The following is a 27,036-nucleotide window of genomic DNA, read 5'->3' on the forward strand; positions in this document are numbered from 1 at the left end:
TGCTGCTGAGCATCTGGTGAGATCCTTAACCTTCTCTGGAACACAGTTCACTAAAAAGAACTGAACCACCTTCAGAAGCCATGTTACAGTCAGGAAAATCCTTTCTGGAAATGTCTTCCTTGGTTTTTTGCAGTGCCTCATTCTGAACACTAGCAGGAGGTCAGCAGAAGTCCCCAGATCTATGTCTGGAGAGGACTACTAATTTTCCAAAAACTTTCCATGTGTTGACAGAGAAGGAAGACCCACCGACTATTCCTTAGTAAATATGCATAGTACTGCAGATTCTCAGAGGAACCATTGAATGGAACATAAGACACTGATCCTCCTTGAAGGCCAGAGATGGTACTCCAGCCTTGAGGCAGGAGTCCCCCCTCTGTCCTCCTTCCCAGCCAGGTGGAAAGAAGCACACCGGCTGCCCTCGTCAGAGAAGGGGAGAAGAGGGGGTGAATGCCATGCTGCGGCCCCCACCGCTACTCCGCTATATGAGCAAAAAGCCCTGCCCCTGACTTTGCTTCTGAAGTTTTCTGCTATAGGTCCCTTCAGCACAACCAGCTGGCAGGGTGATGTAACACATTTGCATGTCACAAACTTACACAAGAACTGGGGCACAGTTATATGGCAACAATCACACTTTTGGGGATTTTGCAGGGCAGTTGCCAAATGTAAAATGTGTGCAAAGGTGCCTATATTACGTAAAGTATGTACAGCAATGTTTTATTCTGTGTGAAAACTGGTCAGGAAACTATATTTGGAAAAGCAAATATTTCAAAACTGAAAACTGTACACAAGAGTTCTGCATATCTTGATGAAGGCACAGAAAATGCTTTGGCGAATGGGGCGGCATAGGTGAATGCGGAGGCTTCGGCGAATGGGGCGGCATAGAAGTTCCCTAAATGAATGAATGAATGAATGAATGAATGAATGAACATTTTGTGTAGACTTGAAAAAAAAAAATTCCAAATGATGTAAAAATGGAATGGAATTAACAATGCAGAAGAAATTAGTAAATGCATAAAATCAAGCTTGGAAGAATCATTCATCCCTGTTAGGTCCCACAGCACAATCGGACATCAAACATTTTCTATTTCCATTATTATTATTCCTTTGCTCTCTGGTTTTCCAAAGTGACTGCAGCATGTCCTGGCCAACAGAAAAACTCACTGTTTTCATTTATCACTCATCAAGAACAAAGACATTAAAAAGAAGTGAGAATGTCAGCCATACCCAAAAAAGGGAGAGAAGCCTGAATTGGGTGATGTTTTATTTTACTGATACATTTCTTGGAGCAAATAAATATACTATGTGCTCTCTGTCCTTCACACAACACCCAAAAGGCTTACAAAGCCAATTAAAAAACAAATTAATCCATATGACCATACATCACAATAAAAACAGTAATGCCTTAATTCCAGTTACAAGCAACCAAGCCTTTAGAAAATACCAAAAAGAAAAACATCTTTTGAAAAGCTAAAGTTTGTACCTAGTGGTTGCGAAAACCATCAGAAAAAAGGCTGACAGCTTGCAACTAGCGGATGCTTACCATAATGTGAATGGATGTGGAATGGCACACGCTAGCGATACTTGCAGAATTTAATCCTGATAAATTCCAGCATGAACTGACCTAATGTATTTTCACACTTAGGTTCCAGCTTATTTCTTTGCTTAAGAAATTGACTCGAAATGCATTTACAAACTCATTTTGAGAGATGATAGAGTGTTTTAAGAAGAAAGAAGGCATTTTAAATACCGTTTTGTCACATGGCTGAAATGCTGGTGTTGTACTACATTCCTGAGACAGAAGGCTGCTGGCCGGGCCTGTGCCATAACGCCTTTCCCAAGGGAATTCTGCCCCAGAAATGTGATGCCATTTCACTCGCAGAACATTCTGACAGCCAGAGTGTTCACTGCAGACAAGACCACCCATTCCCCATAAAATGAACGAACGGACAAATGAAGGAACGTGGTTCACTATTTGCACGAAAGACTTTTTCCAAATCCTTAGATGTTTACCCTCCTTCCCCAAAGGTCACCAAATAGCTCCTCTCCCACTTTCTCAGGGGATGACTGGTCCCAGGGAAGCCAGATATATTTGGACCCACCCTTTCTCCCTCGTGCTCGCTCGCTCGCTCGCTCGCTCGCTCTCTCTCTCTCTCTCTCTCTCTCTCTCTCTCTCTCGCTGTGTGTGTGTGCATGTGTGTCTGCCATGCAAACACAATACTCATGTAGAACCAGGTCACCTTCTGTTGGATCAGGGTCACTGAGAGGCATTCTACTTGTTTCTCATGAAAGCCAAACTTTTCCAGAAGCAAAGCCAAACAACAAAGTCAGACGATATGGATAGAATACAGATTGCAGGATGAATGAATAACACTGGGGAGAAACCAATCGTTCTAGGTAGCAAGATGCAGACCTTTTTGACACCTGCTTCCTTCGTAGCCGGGCTTGCACAGGCAACTGCCATTTCTGGGATCACAGCCGAGGGAGTTCTCCTTCAGACACTGGCACTCCTCCGAACAGCCAGCTCCAAAGACCCATTTGGGACAGGCTACAGCAGTTGAAAGGGAATGGAGAACAGGATGTCAAAAGTTGCTGTTTAGTTGCAAAGTCATGCCTGGCTCTTCATGATCCCATGGACAACACTCCTCCAGGTTCTCCTGTCCTCCAGCCCCCTCCCCCGGAGTCCACCCAAGCCCACACCCACCACCCCAGTGACCCCATCTAACCATCTCAACCCCTGCCATCCCCTTCTCCTTTTGCCTTCAATAATTCCCAGCATCAGGGTCTTTTTCAATGAGTCCTTCCTTCTCATTAGGTGGCCAAAGTATTGGAGCTTCAGCTTTAGTACCTGACCTTCTAAAGAGCAGTGAGAGTTGATTTCCTTTAGGATTGACTGATTTGATCTCTGTGTCAAAAGTAGGCCAAGAAAACTCAGAAAAAAGAAGTATTTGAATTGGTTTTTTCTTCCCATTAAAAAGAACTTAGTAAATGAATTGTATGAAGTTTAGGGTGCAATTTTATGGAACTTTAGACAAGAAAAACATAGAAACATAGAAACAGAGCGAGTCAGAAGGGGTCTCCCGGGCCATCTAATCTGACCTCCGGCACCAGCCAGCTCCGCTCACAACATGCCCGCCATGTACATGTCCACCCTATACTTTTTCCTTGTCTAAACATGCATAGGATTGCACCATTAGGGTGCAATTCTATCTCTCCACCATTGACATATGTAAACCTCTGAGCTTAGGTGCTTCCTATGCGTGGCCCAAGGAAGGCACCGCAGTGTCAATCAATGCCTTGATTTTTCTCTAGGCAGCTTTTTCAGCTGTCCAGGTAAAGCACCATGGAGGGGGAAAGAAGGCAGCTAGGATGCTGGCAGGATCTGGTTTACGTGCTCAGCTCCAGCCTTTCCCCTTCCCACCCCCTTTTTCCTACCTAGGGTCCATCTGCAGCATCTGGGGAAGCAAAAGGTACCGTTATTTCTCTATCAGTTGCAAGGGACTTCAGAACTGGTGCCCTGGATAATCCTGTGGCTGGCCTGATAACATCAGGATGCCACTGGCTTGCATCCTTGGAAGTAGTTTAGGAAATGTCTGCATCATTTCTTTTTAGATGGTGACCTCACATGTTTCATCAGACACCATCCTGTACTGGGACTCAGCCTCTGCTGAGGTGACACCTACCAGCTGCTGATTTTCTAAAGAATTATTTTTATACACGCACATGGATTCTTCTAAAAGATCTGCAGTCTGATTAATTGGGAGGGTTGACCCTGATTGATGCTTCAAGCCAATCCAAAGATTCCAGTTGATTCATCAGATTCCAAAGGTATCTTTTAAAGTAAGCTTGTACAAACTGATTGACTGACCCACCCTCCCCACCCTGTTTTTTTCTACTCTTTTAAGTAGAAAAGAGAAGAAAAAGCAAGTAAGTGTCTATCCCTACAGCTATCCAGAATCCTGCTTTCCATGCATTTTACGCAGCACTGTCTTCTAAAATCAGAGTTGTAAGTTGCTCTGACTACCATTCCTCGGACAGGAATGGTAGTCAGGCTGAAATGGGGTAATAAGGAAAATCCATGCAGCTCTGTTTGCTAGAACATTTGGCAAGACTTGCAATAGACCTTTGAGGCCAGAAGTGTCACTCTGGAGGGCAACCCATGTGCCTTGACTCACTTAGATGGCAGAAGCGACCGTACAGCCCTGGGTCACACAGGCAGGCTCCATACAGTCTGTGGCAGTATCCACCATTGATGCAATTACATTTCTTGCGACAGTGCTTCCCGTAAAGTCCTCTGGGGCAGCCTGGTGGTTACATGACAAAAAGAAGCTGGGCAGTGCAAAAACAATCTGCACCCCCCACCCCGACTGACCGCATGGAGCAGCACAATGGGGAAGAGTCTGCAGACTGCAAAGACTCTTCTCTGCCTTCCCATGCATGCTTATTCCCATGGCTTCTCAGCATGCAGAAAGATATCTGATGGCACCCAAATGGCATTCTTTGATGCCCAGGAGAGAACCCAAGAATACTGCGGCAGCGGGGAGGGGTCAAACCTCAGGCTCACAACCCAAAGCCAGCCTGCCTGGGGTCCCCATGCAGCCTTCCAGCTCCTCAAGCAGCCCACTCCCCTAAAAGGACGAAATGCCCCTCCTAAGGTTTAGTTCCTGCAAGAAGAGGTTTAAGCCCCATTAAGTTGGTATTTTGGGAATTTTGGTCCTACGTCTTCTGTGTTTGAGCCCCGATTAGCACTGGAATGAGATCCCCTTAGGGCATCCCAGAAACAGAAATGGGCTCTTGGGCTGCAAGGGCTTTGATAACCCTGCTCTGGAAATCAATGCGCACACTGGGAACTAAGAGACGTGGAATTTCTGCTTGCTTCCGGCTTTCAGGGTTACTGATGCTCATGACTCGTGTAGCCCCTTATTCCGTGCCACTTGCCCTCCGACAGTGGTGGGATGTGATGGCAGGGAGGGCTCCTGGTACAGCAGGGACAAGAAAACCTAAGACTCAAGAGGATCTTTTGCCCCAAAGAAACTGGATCTGAGACCTATCATCTCTGGAAATTCAGTCGTGTGTCTGCTTGCCTTCTCTTTCAGTGTTTGCCCCATCACTTCTGGGTGCCAGATGGACTATTGATTATTATACCTGACCTGTGTTTTTACACTGCCCTCCCATGCCAATTAAGAAGGCAATGCCAGCACCACAAGCAATCATGAAGGCGCCTGCTGGAAATGGTGCGAAACAGAATAACACCATCCTTACCATCTTCGCAAAACTTTCCATTAATCCCTGGTGGGCAATGGCACCGCCCTGTTGCAGGGTCACAGGCGCCTCCGTTCAGGCACTTGCAAAGGCTGCTGCAATCTTGTCCATACGTCCCTGTGGAGCAGGCTGCAAAGAGAGCATGCAAGATGAACGAACAAAGCAATCTCGTAACTACACTAGGGATGGAGAGAAATTACCCTTCGGCTGTCATACTGGAATAAGGCAAAGCGATCCAACTGAAGAGAAAAGCAAACACTCCTACTGTTGGGAATGAGAGGGGCAGTTGTTCTTGGAACACGCTCCTGGGTCACACTGATGTAGACTGTGTCAGAGGAAGAAGTGGAGCAGACAGAGAGGGACTGGGAATTTGGGGCTTCAGAATTTTAGATGGGAGAAGCCAAGGCGCTTCTCTCAAGGTTATCTGTCCAGGTGCCAAGGTAAGCTCTGAGGAAAACCAAGTGCATAACTGTTGGGAGAGGGCCTGGGAGAGGAGTTCTCAGAGGCAGATGAACCGGGTATGACTCTTGATCCCATGGTATACAGAGAAAAAGTGTGCTCATGTCCTTGGCTGCCTCATCTACGTGGAAAAGGTTCCTTAAGGCAAATCTCCACGATTCAGTGGTGTAATAGGTAAGATATCTGGAACTGGGGAAACTTGGATTCCGTTCCCCACTCAACAACAAGGGGAAGGAGACCTCATGTCCCTGAGCCTAGCCTCCTTCGCAGGGCTGTTGAGGGGATTAAATGGGATCAGCTCATTGTTTCCTGCCTCCAGCTTCCTAGCCAAAGAAACGAACATGAAATTCAAGAAATAAAATATCAGAATTACCATCCTCTCATAAATATGCTGGTTCACCAAACTCTTGTAAGAGCTGGCCAGATGGCAATGAAGTTGATTCCTTGGGTCCTCTGGGCAGTTCCAAAGGACTTTTTGATCCATCAAGCCAAAGCAGCCAACCCAAAGGGCTAGATGGGTTTAAGGGAAACAATCATCCTGAGAAGCACTAAAACAACCCACTTGTGGCCCTCCAGGAGTTGTGGCTTACATCTCCCATCAGTTCTAGGTGAAGGATGATAGGAGTTGCGAGTAAAACATCTCAAAGGCCAGAAGTTGCCTGCCCTGCACTAACAGTTGCATACTTGGCTCATGTTGGTCATTAAATGGACAAAGTGGGTCACTCCATCCATTCGTTCATATCATTTACTTTCCACAACGTAGCTAGCAAAACTACTCAGGCCAGGGCTCATACTTACCTTGATCTCACATCTGGAACTCCTAAGAATGAGCCCTGTGCTGCTCTTCTTGCAGCCAGCATGGAAAGAGCTGTGCCAGCTGGGCCTCGGGGAACGAAGGGAAGCAGAGGCTGCCACCCTTTGCTGGTGCTTTATCTGGATGACTGCAAACAGCCATCCTGATGAATACTCTGCACAAGGTGCAGAGAGGTTGCCAACACTGGGCCTTCTTCCAGGCCCAGGATACACATAAGCCTTTGAGACTGGAGGCTTACATGCATCAAGGCCATGGATTGCGCATTAAGTTTATGCTATTATGGAAGAAGGCTCAAAAGCCTCAGCGCTCACTTTCATTGCAGATTATGCCAGTCCATCCAGGTGGGCAGCTGCAGCCGGTGTTCTCACTGTTGCACTCCCCTCCATTCATGCAGTCAGAACAACTTAAGCTGCAGTCATTTCCAAACATATTATCCAGGCACGCTGAAACAAAAAGGCACAGGAGTCAACCTGTACTCAGGCGTATCTGCCTCTATGCATGTTGTACATGCCTACAGCAAGTAACTGCTTACGACAGAGCAAAATCCGGCACAGAAACAGAACCCGGGCAAGGCTAGGGAAGCTTGCGGATTTTCTTTGGTCTGTATTTGGAAGCAAATCAGCCTGATCCAGATTTCCACAACTACGGCATACATTGGAATGAGGTTCTGACTTTGCTCTTCTCTGAATTTTCTAATGCATGCATTTCTTTACACACACCGATACAAGTCTTAAATTGTTTGCTTTGAGGGGACATGCATTCCTAAAAGCATGTTTTATAGTAAAATACATCCAAAAGTATGTGTTTAAATCCATTTTGGTGCATTTTTAGATTAAAAACCCTTAATGCAGAAACAAGACAGAATTAGACTTATACATGAACGCACATGAACAAACATTAATGTGGAAATACAAAGAAGTATTAATGTGCAAAGGGGATGGAGTGGACTTAGGAATGACGCATGTAGTGAGGACATGGCCTGGACAGAGACTGATCTGTCCATCTCCTGGTGGGGCTGTGCAGATAAGCAACACTGGTTTCCTCTGAACTCTATGCAACACAATACATGGAATACAGACGGGGTCCGAGAGGTCTGTTTTGAGACCCCTGCTTTCCAGCTGGTATATAAATAATCTGAAACTGAGCAGTGAAGTGGCCATGTCTGCTGATGGCATCATTTTCTCCAGGTTGCCTAAAGGAAGGTTGTTGTGTCAGGACTCTAAAAAGGACCTCTCTAAACTGCAAGAACGGGCATCAAAATGGCAAATGTGGGTCAAGACAAGCAAGTGTAAAGTAATGCAAATTAGGACACTGCCCCCTCCCATTTCACATAGAAGCTAATGGGGTCTGAGCTAATGGTGAATGATCAAGACACAGATCTTGGGGCTCTGATGGACAGGGCAATGAAAATGTCGATCCAGTGTGCAGTTGCTGTGAAGAAGGAATAATTAGGAAAGGAATTGAAAATAAAACTGCCAATATCCTCCTGCCCTTACACAAATCTATGGTGCAGCCGCACTGGCATACAGTTATGGTCATTGCACCTAAAAAAGGATACTGCAGAGTTGGAAAAGAGGCAGAAAGGGGTACTAAAGGATAGGAAAAGGGATCGAGGGGTTGGGGCAGCTCCCCAAAAGGAAAGGCTGTAATAGTGGGGGTGCTTAGCTTTGAAAAAAGGCAGTAAGAAGAGTACAATAATAGAAGAGTACAAAATTATGCACGGTGAAGAGAAAATTAATAAGGAGACATTTTTCTCCCTCTCTCACAGTATTAGCACCCAGGTTCATCTAATGAAGCTGGTTGGTAAGAGATTCAGGGCAGATAAAAGGAAGTACTTTCCCCATAAAGTCCAACTTTGGAATTCAAGTGGCACAAGAGGTAGTGATGTCCACCCACCTGGGAGGCTTTAAAAAGAGGTTCCACAAATTCAGGTAGGAGAAAGCCATCGAGGTCTACTGATCCTGATGGCGTTGTGCCGTCTCCAGGATCAGAGTCAGAATGCCCATCTATACCAGGTGCTGGGGAACATGAGCAGGAAGTCTTTGTGCTGTGCAGGAATGTCCTACTGAGCGGTTCCTGTAGGATTTCCACAGCCAGCTCAGTTGATTGGCCGCTGCATGAACAGAATGCTAGACTAGATGGGCCCTTAGTTTGATCTAGCAGGGCTCTTTTTCCCAGCACCTTGTCCCACTAATTAAGGCTCCCTTCTTCTCCCACATACAACATGTCTCCAACGTTCACCTAGTCATGTAGTTCCCAGTCCCTGGCCCAGTTCAAATGTTACGGGAAACCATGATTTGTACAAGATTCAGACTGTCCCTCTTTCTCCAGTTGCTTCACAGTGATAGGTCATGATTGTAAACATACCACTGTTTTACTGCAATATCCATTCTTGGAGAATTCTGGTTTGTTTTGTTAGTGAACAAAGCAGGATCTGAAATCATAGCTTGATCCTGGTTTGTTGTTTTCTCACTAACTAGAGTTTAAATAAGCCACAGTTTCCTGAGTTGGGATGTCAAGAGAAATATCATTCAAGTATGCTTGTTCATATAGCAGGAAGCCATGCTTTTTCATTATAGCTGAACTGGGCCCCCATGACTGCCTATTTTGATTATTAGTCCTCTATGGTCAAGTTTTTCACAGCCAAGAAGCTTCTTAGTCATTCTGCCTTTTTGCAGCCTCTCCAGGCACCACTTGTTTGCTTGCCTGCCTACTTTCCTTTCACTTAAACAAACTTGCTGTTAAGGTCTCCACCTACCTCAACACCAATTTACACTTGAAAGATATCTGCAGGACATGTCTTATTCCTTGGCTGTCATATAGGTATTAGGAATGTTATGGATTGCTCTTTTGCTGTGAGTAAAACAGCCTCACCTTGCTAATAGCAGCTTCCTCTTTATTTCATTCTCTTTCCAAAGAATTTCTTCCTGACAGAGCCGTTCCTTCACATCATGGAAATATGTCACCGCAAAAGCTCTGCTTTCTATTGGAGCTTACATTTCACCCCATGGAAATTCCATGCATGCTCACTGTTAAAAAGCATTCCCTCACCAACTTTGTGCATAAGAGTGAGTTCTCCACGGAGATCTTCTTCCTGATCATCATAGAAGGAATCTAGTGAAGTACTGAAATGAAGGAAATCAGGTGGTCTTCTAAAGCGAAGATCAGGAAGCTTGGCAATCTCCAGTTTTTCTTCTTTCAGTTCATCATCATCCAAGGCTGAGATCAAAAACACAATCTTTAAAATTTAATCTTAAGCACTACCCTTTCATGCATAGAAAAATGACATATGCCTTATTCAGGCATTCAGTTTCTCTTCTAAATGCAGAGGGGAGAGAGAGCAGGAATATGCTAGCTGGCCAGGTCTTCTCCATAGATAGCATCTGAATCAACCTCAAGTCCAAAGGTGTCTACTGCACTCATCTAGCATTTTGTACAATTAGGAACTGCAGAGATGAGGTTTTGATGGTGAAACTGGAGCTAAGTAGCACGTCCCTGTTCTCCCACATTACAGGAGCACTTACATCTCCAAACAAGACTATTATCAAAATCTTAATCCAAACTTGCAATCTACAAACTTAACAGAAAGCAGGGGAGAAAAGTTATCTCAAACTCTTGAGATCACACAGATGAAAAAACAGCCCCCAGATGTGGCATCTCAACTTCGGAATGTTGGCGGTTTAGCTGTCTGCATCATCCTCCAAGGGCAAAGAAAAATTCACCATGTAGGTGAAAAAGTTTGGTGGAAAAGAGCGTATCCAAGCTCCAACAACTGTATAGGTAAATATGAAATGAAGCTGTTCCTTACATCGAACTACTTTTCCTGTAGCTTTGGTTTTATTCTGATGCTGTTTAAACTAACCCTATATTTTTCTAGTGTCTCCCTGCTCATTGTTTTTTTCACTTGCTCACTTAGGTGAGAGATTGGGAACATTCTGTGAGCTACTGTGTTCCTTTCTTCCTTTCTTCCCTCTCTTTCATTTTTGGAACTAACCATAGTCAGCATTACAGATGCTCTTCAAACTGTGGTTTAGAGCAAAGTATATCGTACCATGGTTAGGTCTAAAAAGGAGAGATGGCACATTTGCACATCAAATGGAAAGTCAGAAGGGAGAAGAAAGCTGAGAGACATTCCTAGGGCATGTCTACAAAAGGTATTTATCCTGGTGCCTCACCAAAGCTGTACCTTCTCTTCTCTTGGTGGGAGGAACAAAATGTCCTTGTGGGTTTTTGCTGTGCTGTTTCTATCTCTGCTTTCATATAAGATCTATTACACAACCACAAAGGGCTATTGTGGTATACTACAATTGTTGAAATAAAATGGATGAATTTTAGCACAATAACTAAGCAATAACTGATTGTACTTGGAAGGCTGTAAAACACAGACGGGATCCTGGAGGATAACAATTGCATGTAAAACCCCCACAAACCACAGCGGTTAAAGCACACAATTAGCATACAATTAATGCCTATGATAGAGAAAGTCCTAATCTTCTAACCATCATTAGGAGATTAGGTAGTGTTATGTCTGCACAAGCCCACAGTTGTCTTTTAACTTGCTATTAGCAAGGCAACGGGCCCAGAGTGTAGTCTGAAGGCACATAATGCATCCACCATGTTGAAGCTAAAAAGTCTGGGGCTGGCCTGAGCTTGGAGGGGAGACCACCTGGGAACGGCATGTAGCCACTTTGAGTTCCACTATGGGAAGAAGGTGGGATATAAATAAATACCATTAGCTTTTTATGTAGTTCTCTTGAACTATGCATCTGAAGTGACATCAACACTGTTTGAGATACCAAAGCAGCCCATGCTTTCTGCACCGTTTGCTCCATGCTTCTGATGCAGCCTTTCAAGTGCGTTGCTCAGTGCTTGAGATCCTGGAATATTTTCCATGGCACTCGCACCCATCTGCACGGAGCCAGAACCCTGCCCTGCAGCTGCACTCATAGCCTCCGATGTAGTCGATGCAGGCCTGTGAGCAGCAGGCATCTCCCGCCTCACATTCATCCAAGTCTACAGCAAGAACAAACAATTTCTCCAGAAACCCGCTGAACAACGAAAGCAAGAAAAAAGGATCCATTCAGGAAAAATGAGGCAAGAAAAACTCAGACACAACAGATGAGGTCTAAGAGGATGTTCGGAAAATCTAGTGGATGATAAATTTTTATCATGGAGGAAGTAAGAGCTTGTGTGGTAGCTAAGAACATGATGGTTTAATGAGAAACCCCCCATTTCTCATCTAACTTCTGCCACCACACAAACATTTTAGGGAAACACAGCACCCATATAACTCTTACCCTCAAACCCTTATCTGCATTATGGAATTAATGAAGATAATGTTGTATTTTATCCGAGCCGTCTTCCAGGGAGATCAAGACCAAATACACAGAACTGGAAGGGATCTCAGTGGTAATCTAGTCCAATTCATGAAAGAGATGAAAGAAATCTGATGCTGTGTGCAGAATCTCTAATGCGTGGCTGGATGGCCTCTGCTTAAAATCTTCTTCTTAATGGAAGAGGGCCTACCATTTTCCAAGCTGGCAGTTCTACTGCTGAACAAGTCACACCATCTCAACATTCTTCCAAATATTTAGTCCAAATCCCCTATCTTATAATTTGAACCCACTGGTTAAGACCTACTCTCTGAAACATGATTCCAACATGCATATTTTGTGAGTGAACTTAGAGTAAAAGAATATGGACAGAGAAGAAAAAAAATGTTCCGATCTCTCAGTAAGCTCCACAGCTCAGCAAGGAGTTGTACTTAAATATCGTTGGTTTAGGAATAGTATTGCATCCACTATACCACTTTGATTCTTCTGAGCTTTTTTATAAGACTGTTTTATGGAAGACAAAGGTAATATATGTGAAACACTTTTAACATTCTCAAGTCTTATATAAAAGCCAAGTATTTTTGATGTATTACCAGGAGCAGACAATGCAACCCACCCCCCCAAAACCCTTTGCTATAAATTGAATTAATTTAACATGAATTATTTTGACAATTTAGCTTGTAAAAATCCTTTCTGCAAATTATCAAATAGAATATAACCACATAATTCTTTTGGCAAAATCTTTTTATATGAAAACACTGTTTTTTAAAGGCAGTGGCATCTTCTTTTTAAAGTAAAGCAAATTTTTGACAGCTCAAACACCACTACTGGAATTGCACATGCCCTAAAACTGCTGACCCCTTGTAAGATGAAACAAGGGAAAAAACAAACAAAAACCCCGCAGTACAGGTTGAACTAAGATGATTGGCTATCCAAAGGATGATCGGTCAAAGCTGAGTCTGCAAAATTCCTCAAACAAAGCAACAAGAAAAGACAAAGGTCAGAATGGCAATTAACCTTGGAAAGGGTGCTAACATTATTAGTGGATATAGTCAACCAAGGAAGGGGAGGTGAAGTATAATCAATCAGTTGAGGTTAGAGGCCAGTGTGACATTGATTAATGCTGGTTATTGGAACCAGAAATGTTGCTTTTCCTGCAAATATCACAAAAAGCTGGCAGAAATTATTTCAGGTCATATTGGAAGATGCTGTTCTCGTCATAATCACTTCTCCGAAAGATCCATTAGGGAATTCCTTTCTCCTTTGCATAATGAGATTTAACTTCTCTTGGTAGCTGTAAGCTCCTCGGGACAGAGGACTGTCCTCTTAAATTATTATTTTTATGCCAGTCATTTGTTTATCTCCATATTCATTTCAAATTATTTAGTTCAAATTTCCCTAGTACTGTGCGCATTGATGGTGCTGTATAAGCAAGCAAAAACAGTGTTTGCCTTTTCTATCATCTTTTCTCACCAAAGTCAGCCATGTATAGATTCAGACAAATAATTATTCTAACAAACATTGACTAAACTAATCCATATGAAGCACCCTGTATTCTCTAAAATATGTTAATACTGCAGCTTTTGGCTGGGAGCTCATCTTCCCATCTTGGAAGCAAAGAAGGCAAGACTCACTGGAGAAGACAGTAATGCTGGGGAAAGTCAAAGGCAGAAAAAGAAGATCTCATGAGGTGAATGGACTCCATCAAGTTTACAAGCGCTGAGCAAGCTTTCAAGACCAGGATACTTTGGAAGGCATTCATTCATAGGGTTGCCACAAGTTTGAGATGACTTGATTGCACCTAACTACCAGTTCTGATTGTTTTATTGCTTCAAGTGTAAAGTATCACATTTATAAGCAAGCAAGTCTCCATGGCTCTGTTAAATTGACTGTTTGATAATGAGCTAGGACAGAGGAAAAAACAAAACCACAGCAATTACAAAGTGGGGTTCATTACTAGTTTCTAACATAACCATAAGGATCAATTCCTGTATTTCTATCATCTGGCTATACAGGCTGCAACATTTGGAGTGGAGTGAACAGGCTTGGACGTAAGGGACATGGATCTGAATCCCCTTCTTGACTATGAGGATCGCTGGCACACCCTGAGCCAAGGACAAGCCCTTAAGTGTGCCCAGTAGGGTGACAAAAGTCCTTTTTAGTCTGAGAAAACACTGTTTTGCTGTTGAAATTCAGCAGCAAATTGCTCCACGGAGCCACAGGAAGGTTTAACAATTGAATTTAGATCTTGGACACTTTGGGTGTTCTGTAGACACGGATACTATGTTTTCTTAAAGAAAAAATAAATGATTTTGGAGCATGTCTCAAGGTTGCAGTGGCATGGGCCACATGCAGTCTCTGGGACAAGGACTGCATTTTTCTTGCTGTAATCTTTTTGCTTGGGAAGGCTTTCTTTTATTCTTGTCTCTCTAAACCCCACCTTGAGTGGGGCCTTTGTGGGGAGTGGCTTAGTGCCTTTGATTGATGATTGATTTATTGCATCATATTGCATCTTCTCTTCTATTGATATGCTTCTATTGCCTTCTTTGGAGGCCATTCACCCAAAAAGTTGTGGGGAGGGAGGGAGAGAGAGAGAATATCTACAGGTATCTGTATCTGTATCTTATATATCCATATCCTAGCAGCTGCTATTAACTATTTATTAAGTTAGGGTGATATCTCATTATTTACCCATCTAAAAATATAGTGGAGTGCTCTCTCATAGATAGATAGATAGATAGATAGATAGATAGATAGATAGATATTACTGTGAATATAAATTGGCATCCGTACCACCATATTCATCACCCTGAAGGGCAGGTTAGAGATTTGCAGAAGAGCTGGGAGAGAACTGCTATCAGAGAGTGAGGACAGAGGATTCCAAGGAGATTTTTGGCAAGGAAAAATTGAGAGGGAAATGACCCATTTGGAGGGAAACTGTGTGAAAGGAAGGCCAAGGCGGCGGCGGCGGCAGCTGTCCACCTTGCCTTCACCCGGCTCTCACCATCTTCATCAAGTTGCTGCCTCCATTAACAAAAACTGGCTGAGGGGAAAAGCATCTGGAGAGACTGACTGTGAGGCTGTAAGCTGAAGCCACAGATGGTTCTATACCTGACCCCGTCTCACTCCTGTTTGCTTTAAAAACTCGAATCTGCTGTCTTTAAACCCTATAATTAGGGAAGTTCAATATTTAATCACATGCAACTGCAACTTTCTTGCCTAATTTGACAACAAGGGCCTAATTGCCATCTTGAGGGAAAAGAGCAGCTCAGTATCTACTAAAGTAGACGGACTCAATACCCTCTGGTGGGTACTTATGTCTTCACTTATTCAAGAGGGGGGAATTGAGAAGCATAAGGCACACTCAGGCCAAAGCAAACATTACTTCAAACATGAGTCTAGGAATGACTTCTTCGTGCCCATATTTTACTCTCAAGTAGGTGCTGGAGATCACATTTGGATCATGATCTGAACATGAAGAGTAGGGGGTGTGGCACCAATTATTGATTAAAAATCAAAAGGAGCTAAAGCTGCTAGGCACACATTTACAGCACCATGTGCATCAGCCATGCACATCTCTCTCTCTCTCTCTGTGTTATTCCTCTCAATGCTTTCATGTTAATGCACACTATTCTTTTACCTTTATGCACCTCCAATTTATTTACAGAGTTACATATTTTATTTCTATCCTTCCTTTCTTTCTGCAAGGAACCCTAGGCAGCAGATAAAAGCCTCGGCCTCTCCTTTTTGTCCTTGGCTGAACATTGATTTAAAGGATGAGCATGGGAACGTCAAAAGAGGGTCTCTGGGTTTGAGGACAGATAGTCTGGCTTATTACCCTTTGCATAGTGCTGTATCTGTGTACGTAAGGCCAACATCTCCTTCAAAGAGGTCTATATTTGTCCATACATCACCTTTACATGTCTTCCCATCAGAATTCAAGAGGTAACCTTGGTTACAGGAGCAGACTGGTCCACTGGAGGAGTGCTCACAGTGATGAAAACAGCCTCCATTGTTGTCCTCACAGCTGTTGACAATTTCCATTTCAATACCTTTCAGGAAAAGGATCACAACGCAAAGATGAGAATTTGCAAGAAACCGTCCTGGTACTCTTGTTTAGGGTTGCCAGTGTCTTCAAGAATGCTCCATTCCATTCTTTTATCCCCATCCCAGGTCACTCAGCTTTCAATCTTTCCCTACCAAAACCAATAATCATGCCAGGTCCCCCTTGGTCTGTTTTGTCTTTCCTTCTTCCTTTAGAGTTTTTCATGCTAAAGACTTTTGGTACTTCTACAAATGTTGCCTGCTGTTGTATGTTGGATGGTGCTTTTTAGGCTACATATGGATCTCAGGATGTCATGAAGCAGAACCTGCTTTAACATATATATTCAATTTACAAATAGAAATTGAATTGAACTGAAAAGCTTTCAGAGTGACATACTAGAAACAAACCCAGTAATAGACCTGGTAACAACAGAATGTAAAAAATGAAAAAGTAACATAATTAATTTGAACTATAATTTAAAAACAGGAGATAAATAAGAAAGCAGTTAATTCATGAAGAAGGGTTTTTAAATGCCACTTTAAAAGTATCATTAAAAATAAAGCAAGTAGCAGCTAAAATGTTTTAAAACCCGAGAGAGTAAAAAAGGATTTTACTGGATGGCAGAAAGTCAACAAAGTAGGCCCTGAATAGACCTTCATCTTCTCCTCCAAAAGAGAGGAGTTACAGCATATGTGGCTTTTTCTATCCTCAGGCTGCAGTGGAAAAAGAAGTCAGATCTAGCAAAAATTTTCCTTCTGTACTACCCATAAAGATACAGGAGCCTTCTAAAGACTGGATCAAGAGAACCTGAAGCAAAAGTGACCCACAATAATTATACAGCTGAGAATGGAACTGGAATTGTTCCCTTCTGCACAAACATCCCCTAAATAATGCATTCATCTCTGCTTTGCAATCTATTTCCCTTCAGTTTTCTTCTGGTAAAAATATTTTCCCTCCTATCTGATTAACTGTGGCCTAAATTATTTCCCTCTTCATCAAGGAAGATCCAGATGGCAGTTCTGAAAGGGACAGATGTTAATTCTACAGCCTTCACAATCCGTATGCAGAGAGCCCTCCAATTCACCTGGTTTCCTACTGATTCTGCTCATTCACACTGAAGGCTGTGCCATGGATAAGACCAGCAAGGTATGTGCTCTCCCTTAGAGTAGCACTGCATTAGGTTCCAAATTTTGTGAATGTTGATCCAAGCTCTAAAGCAACACAGCAATTGTAAACCATAACATAAGTGGCTGCCATTTTGTGAAAGGCTGTCACAAAAAGGAAGGTCAAGATCTCTTCTTGTTGATGCCAGATGTAGGACATAGAAACACAGAAACAGAGTGAGTCAGAAGGGTTCTCTTGGGCCATCTAATCTGACCCCCGGCTCCAGCCAGCTCTGGTCATGACATGCCTACCATGTGCATGTCTAACCCATCCTTGAACACGCTCACCAATGGGGCCTCAACCACCTCCCATGGAAACCTATTCCATACCCTCGGGCTATACATGCACCTCAACTCCTTCCCACCGCTTCCTTTCTTTGGAGTCTTCCCTGATACCTGGCCTCTCTTTGTAGGAGTCCTGTCAGTCACTGCAGTACCTCTAAAACCCTGCTCCCAGAACCCTGATCCTCTCCCCACACTTGTCCAGTGCAGACAAGTTTCTGGGGGGTCTGAACCTGCCCCCGCCCCCAGCTCAGTTTAAAGTCTTCTGGACAAAGTTTGCTAGAGCATCTCCAAAGGACCTTTTCCCCATCCTCGTGAGGTGCAACCCGTCCCTTGCCAGAAGTCCATTGGCAAGAAACCGGGTGCCATGGTCGAGGAACCCAAAGTGTTCCTTCTGGCACCACACCCTAAGTCAGTCGTTCACCTTGGCGACCCTCCTATCCCTGCCTGGCCCAAATCCGCTGACTGGTAAGACAGATGAGAAGGCCACTTGGGCCTTAAGGTCCCTGAGTTTCTTCCTCAAGGCCTCAAAGTCCCTGGTGATACTGCCCACACCCTGCCTGGCTACATCATTTGTGCCCATATGGATCACCAGAAGCAGCTGGTGACCCCCTGGTGCAAACAAGACGCTCCACTCTATCCTTAACATGCTGGATGCGTGTGCCCGGCAGGCAACAGACCTCCCTCACCTCAAGGTCAGGGCAGCACACTGCCGCCTCAGTGCCCATCAGCAGGGAGTCCCCGACGACAATCATCCACCTCTGTTTCTTCCCGGTGGTGGTAGGTGGCTGTGCCCTGGCCCTCACCTCTCCTGCAACAGCCCCCTTGCCTCTTGTGGTCCCAGGCTGGGGTCCTGCTGGTCTTCCAAGGCCTCATCAGTCCCAGCCTCCCCAAACAGAGAGAACCTGTTGCCCAGCTCCAGATCAGTGCCAGGAGAAGGAGGAGGCCATGCTGGCCTTCTCTTCCTGTGGGTGACATGCCTCTGTGTCTCCCTGGCTGTTCCTCCCGTGGCCCCTGTTCAGAATGGGCGAATGGAATAATCAATTCAATTCACAAAAATCCAGATTCAGGCTGGATGTCGGGAAAAGCTTCCACACAGACAGAGCAATATGAGAGTAGACCCAGCTGCCTAGAGATGTGTGGGCTCTCCCGCACTAGAGACATTCAGAAAGAAGCTGGACAGCCATCTGAGTGAGATGGTGTAACTTGGTGTCCTGTAACAGCAGCGGCTTAGACTCGATGGCCTTCATGGCCCCTCCCAACTCTACTATTCTGTGGCCATGACATTGCTAGGACAGTGTTGGACCTATTCCTTACAGGCTTGCTTTGATTCAGTTCCAGTTTTGTACAAATAAATGACATGAGAAAAGACACATGACTCTAGCATCATACTTGACCTGTTCTGAACAGGAACTCTGGTGCTAGTGGTTCTCCTGGACCCTGAATGCAGCATTCAACCACTGCTGTTGAGTGACAACTGAATGAGGTTAAAAGATGTCACTTGGCAGAGGTCAGGATGAAGCTGAACAATGGAGTACTACGCTTGGACAGTAGCTAGCAATGCAGTTTGATTATGTAGCCCATGCTGGATGCTTCTGGGGAGAATCCTGTTATCAGTCATTATTTCCATCTGCTGCCAGAAAATACCCTCTGGTAACGGCAGGGGCCCCTTTCCACCTTCAGTCACCACTCAGTATCAACAGCTAAGTGACATATTCAGCCCTTCCCATATGCCCAAGCATACAGAGATGTATGACTGGGCCCTGGGAGTGCTCTAAGGCAGGATATGGAAACATATCTAAACAGGTTCTTCTGCACAGTGTTGTTCACTTGTTCCCTGCCTCCCCAGTTTAACACAGCCCACAAAATGCCATCTTGCTAACAATCCCCTTCTGCATAAGCCACATCACATACATGCACAGTAAGATATCAGTTTGATAGCAAATAGATTATATAGCCTTACATTCCCATTATCCCCATTGGTTTAACTCCCCAAAACAGAACTTTGGGTTGGGTGGAGTGATCCACAGAACCTTGAAACACACTTTGGCCAGTGAGCAGACATGAAGAGCAGCATACACATGCTGGTTTCTTTTGCTTAAATGCACTGGGTCCAGAATATCAAATTAGAAAAGATAGTTGGAAACAATCCAGTAATCAGTACTCTGGACATGTACTTTGGGTAACTCCAGTTATGCTTAAACACACATTATCAGTCACTGTATCTTGAAGATAAATCAGTGGCATTCCTTGCTTGTTGAAATGCACAGTGCATAGTATGCTGAATTCACACTCATGAACAACCCAGCAAGATCATCTCTGCCAAACTGAGCATTTAAATACTCATGTACATATATATCTGCAGAGAGTTCTGGGTTGCTAGGACCCCAAGTATTACCAATCAGAAGGTGCCATACAGCTATTCTGTTTGTTCCGCTGAACAGTTTTTTCCCCAAGAAAAAAATGGAAGAAGTGGTGGGAAAGCATAGAAGGGTTACAAATGAAGGAGAGCCTCATAAAATTCTTAGAGCAGGTGAATGCACAATCTAGGCTTTGTCACGAAGCATCCCAATAACAACAGCTATTAAAACAAAAAACAGAACAAGAACAAGCAAAGTACCTGAGACAGGCACACCATTTCCAAGGTAAAAAGTCACCCTCCCCAGTTATGTCAGGGACAAATCCTTTGTTCATCTGAATTATCCATTCAGAAAAATGCAGTTCTCTTTACAGCATTTATGACAAATTTCTCACTTACGGTAGCATTGCCTTCCATCAGTCCCAACTTCAAAACCGGGATTACAAAAGCATGCAAAGGACCCCAGGGTGTTCACGCAGCCGTGAGTGCACCTTGCAACTCCCTCTGCACACTCATCAGCATCTGTAGAAGAAAAGAGGGTTGAAGGAGCATTAGCCTTCCAGTAGAACAGCCGTCTTTTGAAACGATCTTCAACAGAACCTTTAAAACTTTCTCATAGTCGTTACTGTATTCCATTACTTTCTGGACAGAAAATAACAGAATGAAATTTAGCAAACAAAAAAAATTCATTTAGCAAATTTAGCAAAAAAAACTTTCATTTAGTAAAAAAAAAAAGTAAATGATAAGAGGCATTGGCAACAGCCTATGCAAAAACAACTTGTATTCGATCACAAGCTGAGGCTTCGGCGAATGGGGCGGCATAGAAATATTCTAAATAGATAAATAAAATAAATATGAGTCAATGCTGTGGTGTGGCTGCAAAAGAGGCAAATGCAATTTCAGGTTGCAGCAACAGAAATATAATTTCAAAGTCTCAGGAAGTGATTTCATGCAGTCATTTCCACTTTAATCAGGCTGTCAGACCTCATTTTGAATACTGTGCTGCTTATAACACTCTAGGAAGGTTTCCTATAGGTTGGAACCAGTTTGCAGAAGTGCAGCCAAGATGATCAGGGGACCAGAAAGTGAATCACACCAGGAAGGAGTGCGGCAACTGGAACCGAGAAAAGAAGACTGATGGTGTGTGTCGGGGTTGTTTCGGGGTGGGGGGTGTTACTTTTCAAGTTCCTTAGAGATTTTCAGATGCCTAAAGGTGATTAGACAATGTCATGGAGGATAAGGCGGTCAATGACTACTAGTCATGAAGATTATGAAATGCCTCCATTAGCAGGGAAATAAGCTAGTTGCTGGGAACAGGAGTAGCAGCACGTGATGGCACTCATATCCCACTTGTGGGCATCCCCAGGCCTCCAGCTGGTTACTGTGTGAATAGCCCTCAGGCCTTGGTCTGATCCTGCAGGGCTTTTCCTTTGTTCTTATGTTCCTTTGTCCACAGCCAGCATGAAAACCAAGTCACCTGGGAAAGAACAATAAAGAGATTGTTCCACCTCCACCAGCCAATTAATAGAAGGATTTAAAAAAAAACAGCCTTTTGAGAGGTTGGCATTCTGCATTTGCAAGCTGGCTGTAAAGAAAGGAAGTTCTTGTCCTTTGTAGCCACCAGGGAAATGCAGCCTACTTGTGGTTTAGCAGGTTAGCAAAAGCTTTGTGGACTTTCTGCAGGAATGAGCCTCCATTCAGTTCTTAACCCACTAACCTCTCTTCTGGAGAGCTCCTTTCAACAAGGCTCTCAAATGGCTTAGTAATGTCAGATTGTTAGGTCTCTGTAAAGGGAACCCAAGGAACATCTCAAAGACAGCTGGGATATATCACCTATGGGCCTGGGGGCCCATTTAGGAATTTGAGAATCTGCACCACCACAAAATTCCTGATCATGAATGAATGCTTTGGCATCTACCTAACACGTGTATGGCACTTGGGCTACATCTTGGTCAGCCAATGTAATGTCAAGTGCACGTGACAATATCTGCTGTGAGTTGGCCCCTCCCTCTTTCTTTCTGGTCATCAAACTCAAGGCAATTCTTTGAAGTGCTCTTCTTTCACTGAAGCTCAACAAATTACAGCACATTGTGAACTCTAAATAGCCTGGTACAAAAGTTCAGGGAGATGCTGCTACCCACAGAAAGAGTTCAATCCAAAGTAAAAAAAAATACTTTACCCAATATTATTATTGCAAGGATAGAGACTTATTTCCTATACTGGAGGACTTTACAATACTTTCAATAGATAAATACAGATTCCCATTCAAATACTTATTTGGATATTTGGTCCACGTTTATTGAAGCCTATATGCAATTGTTAGAAAGGTGCATGTATTTCATACAAACCCATGTAAGAATGTTTCAAAAATAGGGAAGAAAGATATTAAACAAAAAATCAGTTGCCTACAGGCACCATGTTGCTAACACCTTTGCAAGTCGGTAACCCATTCACAATCCCATCAATAGGACTTTAAAAATTAAGATGTTTGCCTCTGTGGGAGTAGAAGCAAGGACTAATGAAACCACAAACATAGTTCAACCAGCTCCTGCTCCCTTCTGTCCTTCACTCCCCTGAGGCTACACGGAGACTACAATCCTACACAGAGACTATGTATGTCTGGACAGAAAGAATTTCCTTCACCTTCCAGCATGCCCATGCCAGCCAAGCTGGGAGTTGCAGGCTCTTTGTCTGCCTAAACATGCTAGGGTTCTGCGATTAAGCCATGGGCTGTGACTCCTGTGTACAAGCCCTGACCTTTTACCAGTAGAGGTGGGAAAGGTGAAGGATTTCCCTCAACACACTGGGCCACTGGCTAGCCTTCCAGGGCATGCTCCATTCTGCATACCTTATTGTCCAACCAGATTTCCAGAAACACTCCTGAATACACCCAATACATGGATTAGTATAGTGGGGTACAATTGTCCATTTGCTTTAACAGTTTTTCTCAGCTTACCTGCACAAGACTTCCCGTCTGCCAAAAGGGAATATCCAGCATAGCATGCACATTTTGCATGTCCACTCTCATTATGGCAGATGTGTAGGCACCCTCCATTTCCACTGGCACAGGGATCATTCTCTGGAAGCAAACATCCCAGAAACAATTTCTTGGGCACATGAACAACTCTAGCCAGAAATGTAACTTGTGCTAATGATGGTTGAGAAGAGAAGGTGCTCTAACTACACACAAACATGCACAGATGCCAACCGGCATACACCGCCAGGGGACCAGATTCAGCTGACACCATCAGCAACATTTTCTGCAACTTTATGACTTTTCTGCTAAGACATTCATTCCACTGGTTTGCCAGAATCCATTTGAAAAGCCTGCCTGGAAGAGAAACTTGAGCATATTTTAAAGTGTTACAAAACTTGCCAATATGTATACTTGGTTGTGTATTCATGAAGCTCTTTTGCAACAAGAAAAAACAAAGAATTAAGGGACTTGGGAGAGGAAAAACACACTCCCCTAATGATATTCTCTGCTTCCTGCAGCGCTGACTTGCTTTTCCTAATATTCAGCAGAGATCTGACACAGATACTGCCATGCGCCTTCTGCCTGCCAACAGTTTTCTGTGCCAGCAGTTCAAATTGATGACACTCGCCTCTACAGTTTCCTTTGCGACTTGACAAATATAATTGCTCTAGTCTGCCTAGCAAACCATGACCAGTCCTTAACGACTAGCTATCTTGCTGCGAGGGGATGCAGCAAGAGTAGCAGCTGAAAATGCACTTCTGAAGGGGGCAGAAGCCCCTATTCCAAAAATGAGAAAGTGAAGAAAATTATCGAAAATGGCAATGTGCCTCTGTGGATGGCCTTAAAAAAGATAGAAGTTTTTGAAATGTGACCTATAACAGGTTGTTATGAATTTAATGGACTGAAGGGGTGACCAACAGAGACGTATTAAAGAGAATGTATAAAGATGCAAAAGTATAAAATATGGAAAATAGAATATTTGTATCATACCATAAGAAATGAAAGCTATAGATGTTACAGCTGATTATATAAGGTAAAATAAAGAGGAAAAGACGTATATGAACATCTTGGCTGGAAACACCTTCCCAAAAATGTGTTGGGGGCAATAAAATATCATTGTTTAAAGTAACCATGTCTAAAAGTTGTTTAGCTTTGATGACGTCCAACCTCTAGTAGGAGAGGAAGGAGGAGGAGGAGGAGAAAATCCATCAGCTCCAGTAACAGCCAAACATTTGGAAAAATGTGCCACAAGGCAAGTTCAAATTACCAGCTAATGCCACATTAATAGGTGCTGCAGTATATTTATATGTATTTTCCACATTTACATACCACTTCACATGAATACGGATTCCAAAGTGGGAACCAATAAAAGAACAAACATGTTTATAAACATTAAAAGGTTAGAAGCAAACAAAAACAGAACATCAACAAAAAACATAGATAGGCAATTGGGGAAGGCTTGTTGAGATAAAAATGTCTTCAGTACTTATGCGGCTTCTGTAGCTTGGGCTGAGAGCCAGTGTGGTGCAGTGGTTAAGAGCATGGGGCTGGGACTCAGACGATCTGGGTTCGAGTCCCCGCTCGGCCATGGAGCCAACTGGGTGACTTTGGGCCACTCACAGACTCTCAGCCCAACCTACCTCACAGGGTTGTTGTTGTGGGGATGAGATGGAGGAGGAGATGTAAGCTGCCTTGAGCCCTTTGTAGGAAAAAGGCAGGATATAAAACACAATATAAATATAAATAAATAATGCTCTCTGCATGCCCTTGAGCAATGGAACTGGCAGCCACGCAGGGTGACTGGGCCTGCAATTGGAAGCATAACTCTATGGCCGTGCCCTCCTCTTCAGGCCCGCTGCAAACCCTGTCCTGCCATGTGTGCCATAGGTTCATCACCATCAGTGTGGTCCATCCCTCTGGGCTTCTTTACAGGGCAGGTGTGGAGCATTTTATCCTCCTTCCAGGGAATTCTGGGGATTTTAGTTATGGGAGGAGGAGGAGGAGTTGGCGCTCTAGCAGATCCATATCACAGGATACTGGTGGCGACCATGAAAGGTAAAATGTTACAAAATAAATACAAAATGGTAAGGTGTACAGAATTGGATATGGCCAGGCAGATATGCCAGGGTGTGCATCAGCAAGGCATTACAAGAATTGCCAGGGCAGTGGTGGTGGTAAGACCAGTAGGGAAGAACTGGTGCCACCTCCCCCAGTTAGTTGCCTCCATATGCCCCAGTACGTTGTCCTCTGCCCATGGCGGTCACCTGCTCAGCTAGTGTGACTAACAGCTGCTCACAGGCTACTGCAAGGGGGATTTTATCTTGCCCATTTTTCAAGATACATGGTAGGGCTCCTCATAACATCCAGGGATACTGTACTAGACAGACTGATTTTGCATAGAGTTAAGCAGTGCTTCCTTTTGTCTCCCAATAACCTTCACTGGAACAGGTGGAGCAACAAAGGCTGGTTTTCACATGACAGAATACAAAGTAAGTCTCTGTCTGGACTGATCTACTTTAGACTAGGTAGACCAGGGCTCAGTGTGATGGCAGCTCCCATCAGTAGAAACCTGTCATCTATACATAGGGATGGAGTTGGGGGAGATGGTGCACTTAAACTTGTGAGCTCCCACTTTTGTTCAGTCAGAAGTGATACATTCCAGTCAATGATTTACCAGTTCTGCTGTTATAAAAACAATATTTTGAGAAAGACAGAAAAAATGCAAACAGCATTCCAAAGGTGAATGCAGCATTAAGATATAGACCGTTTTATTTTCCAACATTTTCCTAATTATTTCTAGCACTGCATGTCCTGTTTTCCCTGATGCAGCACATTTGGTGGATCTGTTCACGGCACTTCCTGCTGTGCCCACAACATCTCTTCCCTAAGAGCTAATTTAGATCTCATCAGTGCATTGTGAACTTAAGAGCTCCATTCCACAAATGTCATTCTGTGCTGTGCTGAATTGCATCTATCCCTTTGCTGCCTATTTGCCCACTTTGGGGACGTCCTTCCAGAGTTCTTCAGGACTGATTTGAGATTTTACTACCTTAAGTCATTTCAAAGCACCACCACATCTGACTGCCTCACTCTTTCATTCTGGACGGTGGATCATTTCAAGTTTGTACAGATTATGTCCTCACTGTTTTCAACTTTCATTATGAAAAGCACTCATTTATGTCAACTCCGATATTATTCAGCCTGCAGAGCTCATGACTTTGTATCTCATACCTTCCAAAGATTTCCTTCCTCTCCTGCCCCCCACCCATGCTTCATCCAGGACTTCTTGCCCTTCCTCCTGCAGCCACCTCTTCTCCTGCCTTCTTCTTTTTGTCCCCATCCTACCCAATTCTCCCACTGCTCTGCTGCTCCTCAACTGCCTCTAGGTACTCCTGGTGCCACCTTACTACTTCCGTTGCTCCCTCCTGCTGGCCTACCAGCCCTCTCACCTGCTTCTGGTACCATGCACCTTCACCCGCCTATCTAATCTGCCTGCTTGTTCACTCCTGCCGGTGCCGCCACACCTACCCACTTGAGGCTTCTGCTGCTGGCACCTGTTGCTTTCTCCCACTTCTTCCTCTCCTACTTGCTTGCTTTGGTGGCTGCCACATTCCTCACCCGCTACTTCATCTTAACACTGCACTTAGCTCCAGAACAAGAAAGCAGGATGTCTGCCTGTTTTCTCAGTCCTGAGCATTGAGAAGTAGTAGAAAAAGCAACTCTGGGGGTGACAGTGGGACCAGGGATCTGGAGGTCACCACCAAGGATCCCCAACTCCAGCTTCAGATGGTGCCTTCAGTCACAGTGGAACTGCTACACTGTGATTTGTGTCCAACTACTTGGCAACACTGGAAGTAACAGGAGATCAGCATGGAGGAGTCCACACTGAAGAAGTTTTTCCCCCATACCAGAAAACTCTTAAGAACTACAGCACATGTATGGAAAGGAACTTTGGGGTAGGCCGTGACATCAATGGGTGGAGTAAGAAGCCACACTACTAGAGGTAACATTGGGAAGGAGTCTTTGGTGTTACTTTTTGAAAATCCAGAGGAATGCAACTCTCTGAAAATCCACAGAATGCAATGCCTATCACATCACCCTACCCTATCTATATGCTCAAGTCCCTAAGAATGCCTCATAGCATGTGGTTTGCATGCAGAAGGTCTCGATTTTAATCCCACTAATAGGACTTCGGGTGACAGGGCTAAGAAAGATCTCCATGTGACTTTACAGCAACTTTCCTCAGCTTATTTATTCCTTTATTTATTTTTATAGTGCCCCAATAGCCAAAGCTCTCTAGGCAGTTCACAATATCATATTTAAAAAACAGAACAAAATACCTAAA

The 27,036-nt window shown here is 44.0% G+C and overlaps 1 protein-coding gene across 4 annotated transcripts in view; it reads right to left on the minus strand.

Moving 5' to 3' along the window:
* The window catches only part of LOC123025681 (multiple epidermal growth factor-like domains protein 6), a 243,179-nt gene that overhangs the window by 63,803 nt on the left and 152,340 nt on the right, over positions 1-27,036 (minus strand). For all 4 annotated transcript variants that reach the window (XR_006415151.1, XM_044434649.1, XM_044434647.1 and 1 more), the window contains exons 7-14: positions 22,671-22,793; positions 20,114-20,236; positions 15,780-15,917; positions 9,584-9,751; positions 6,844-6,975; positions 5,260-5,388; positions 4,173-4,301; positions 2,411-2,545 (exon numbers count right to left, since the gene is read on the minus strand). Coding sequence is in view for 3 of the 4 variants with exons in the window: in XM_044434649.1 (XP_044290584.1) it covers positions 2,411-2,545; positions 4,173-4,301; positions 5,260-5,388; positions 6,844-6,975; positions 9,584-9,751; positions 15,780-15,917; positions 20,114-20,236; positions 22,671-22,793 (1,077 nt within the window). In the remaining variant the exon portion in view is untranslated. The remainder of the gene's footprint in view (positions 1-2,410; positions 2,546-4,172; positions 4,302-5,259; positions 5,389-6,843; positions 6,976-9,583; positions 9,752-15,779; positions 15,918-20,113; positions 20,237-22,670; positions 22,794-27,036) is intronic.

Source organism: Varanus komodoensis, unplaced genomic scaffold (assembly GCF_004798865.1).
Source record: "Varanus komodoensis strain SLA01 unplaced genomic scaffold, ASM479886v1 scaffold28, whole genome shotgun sequence".
Lineage (NCBI taxonomy): Eukaryota > Metazoa > Chordata > Lepidosauria > Squamata > Varanidae > Varanus > Varanus komodoensis.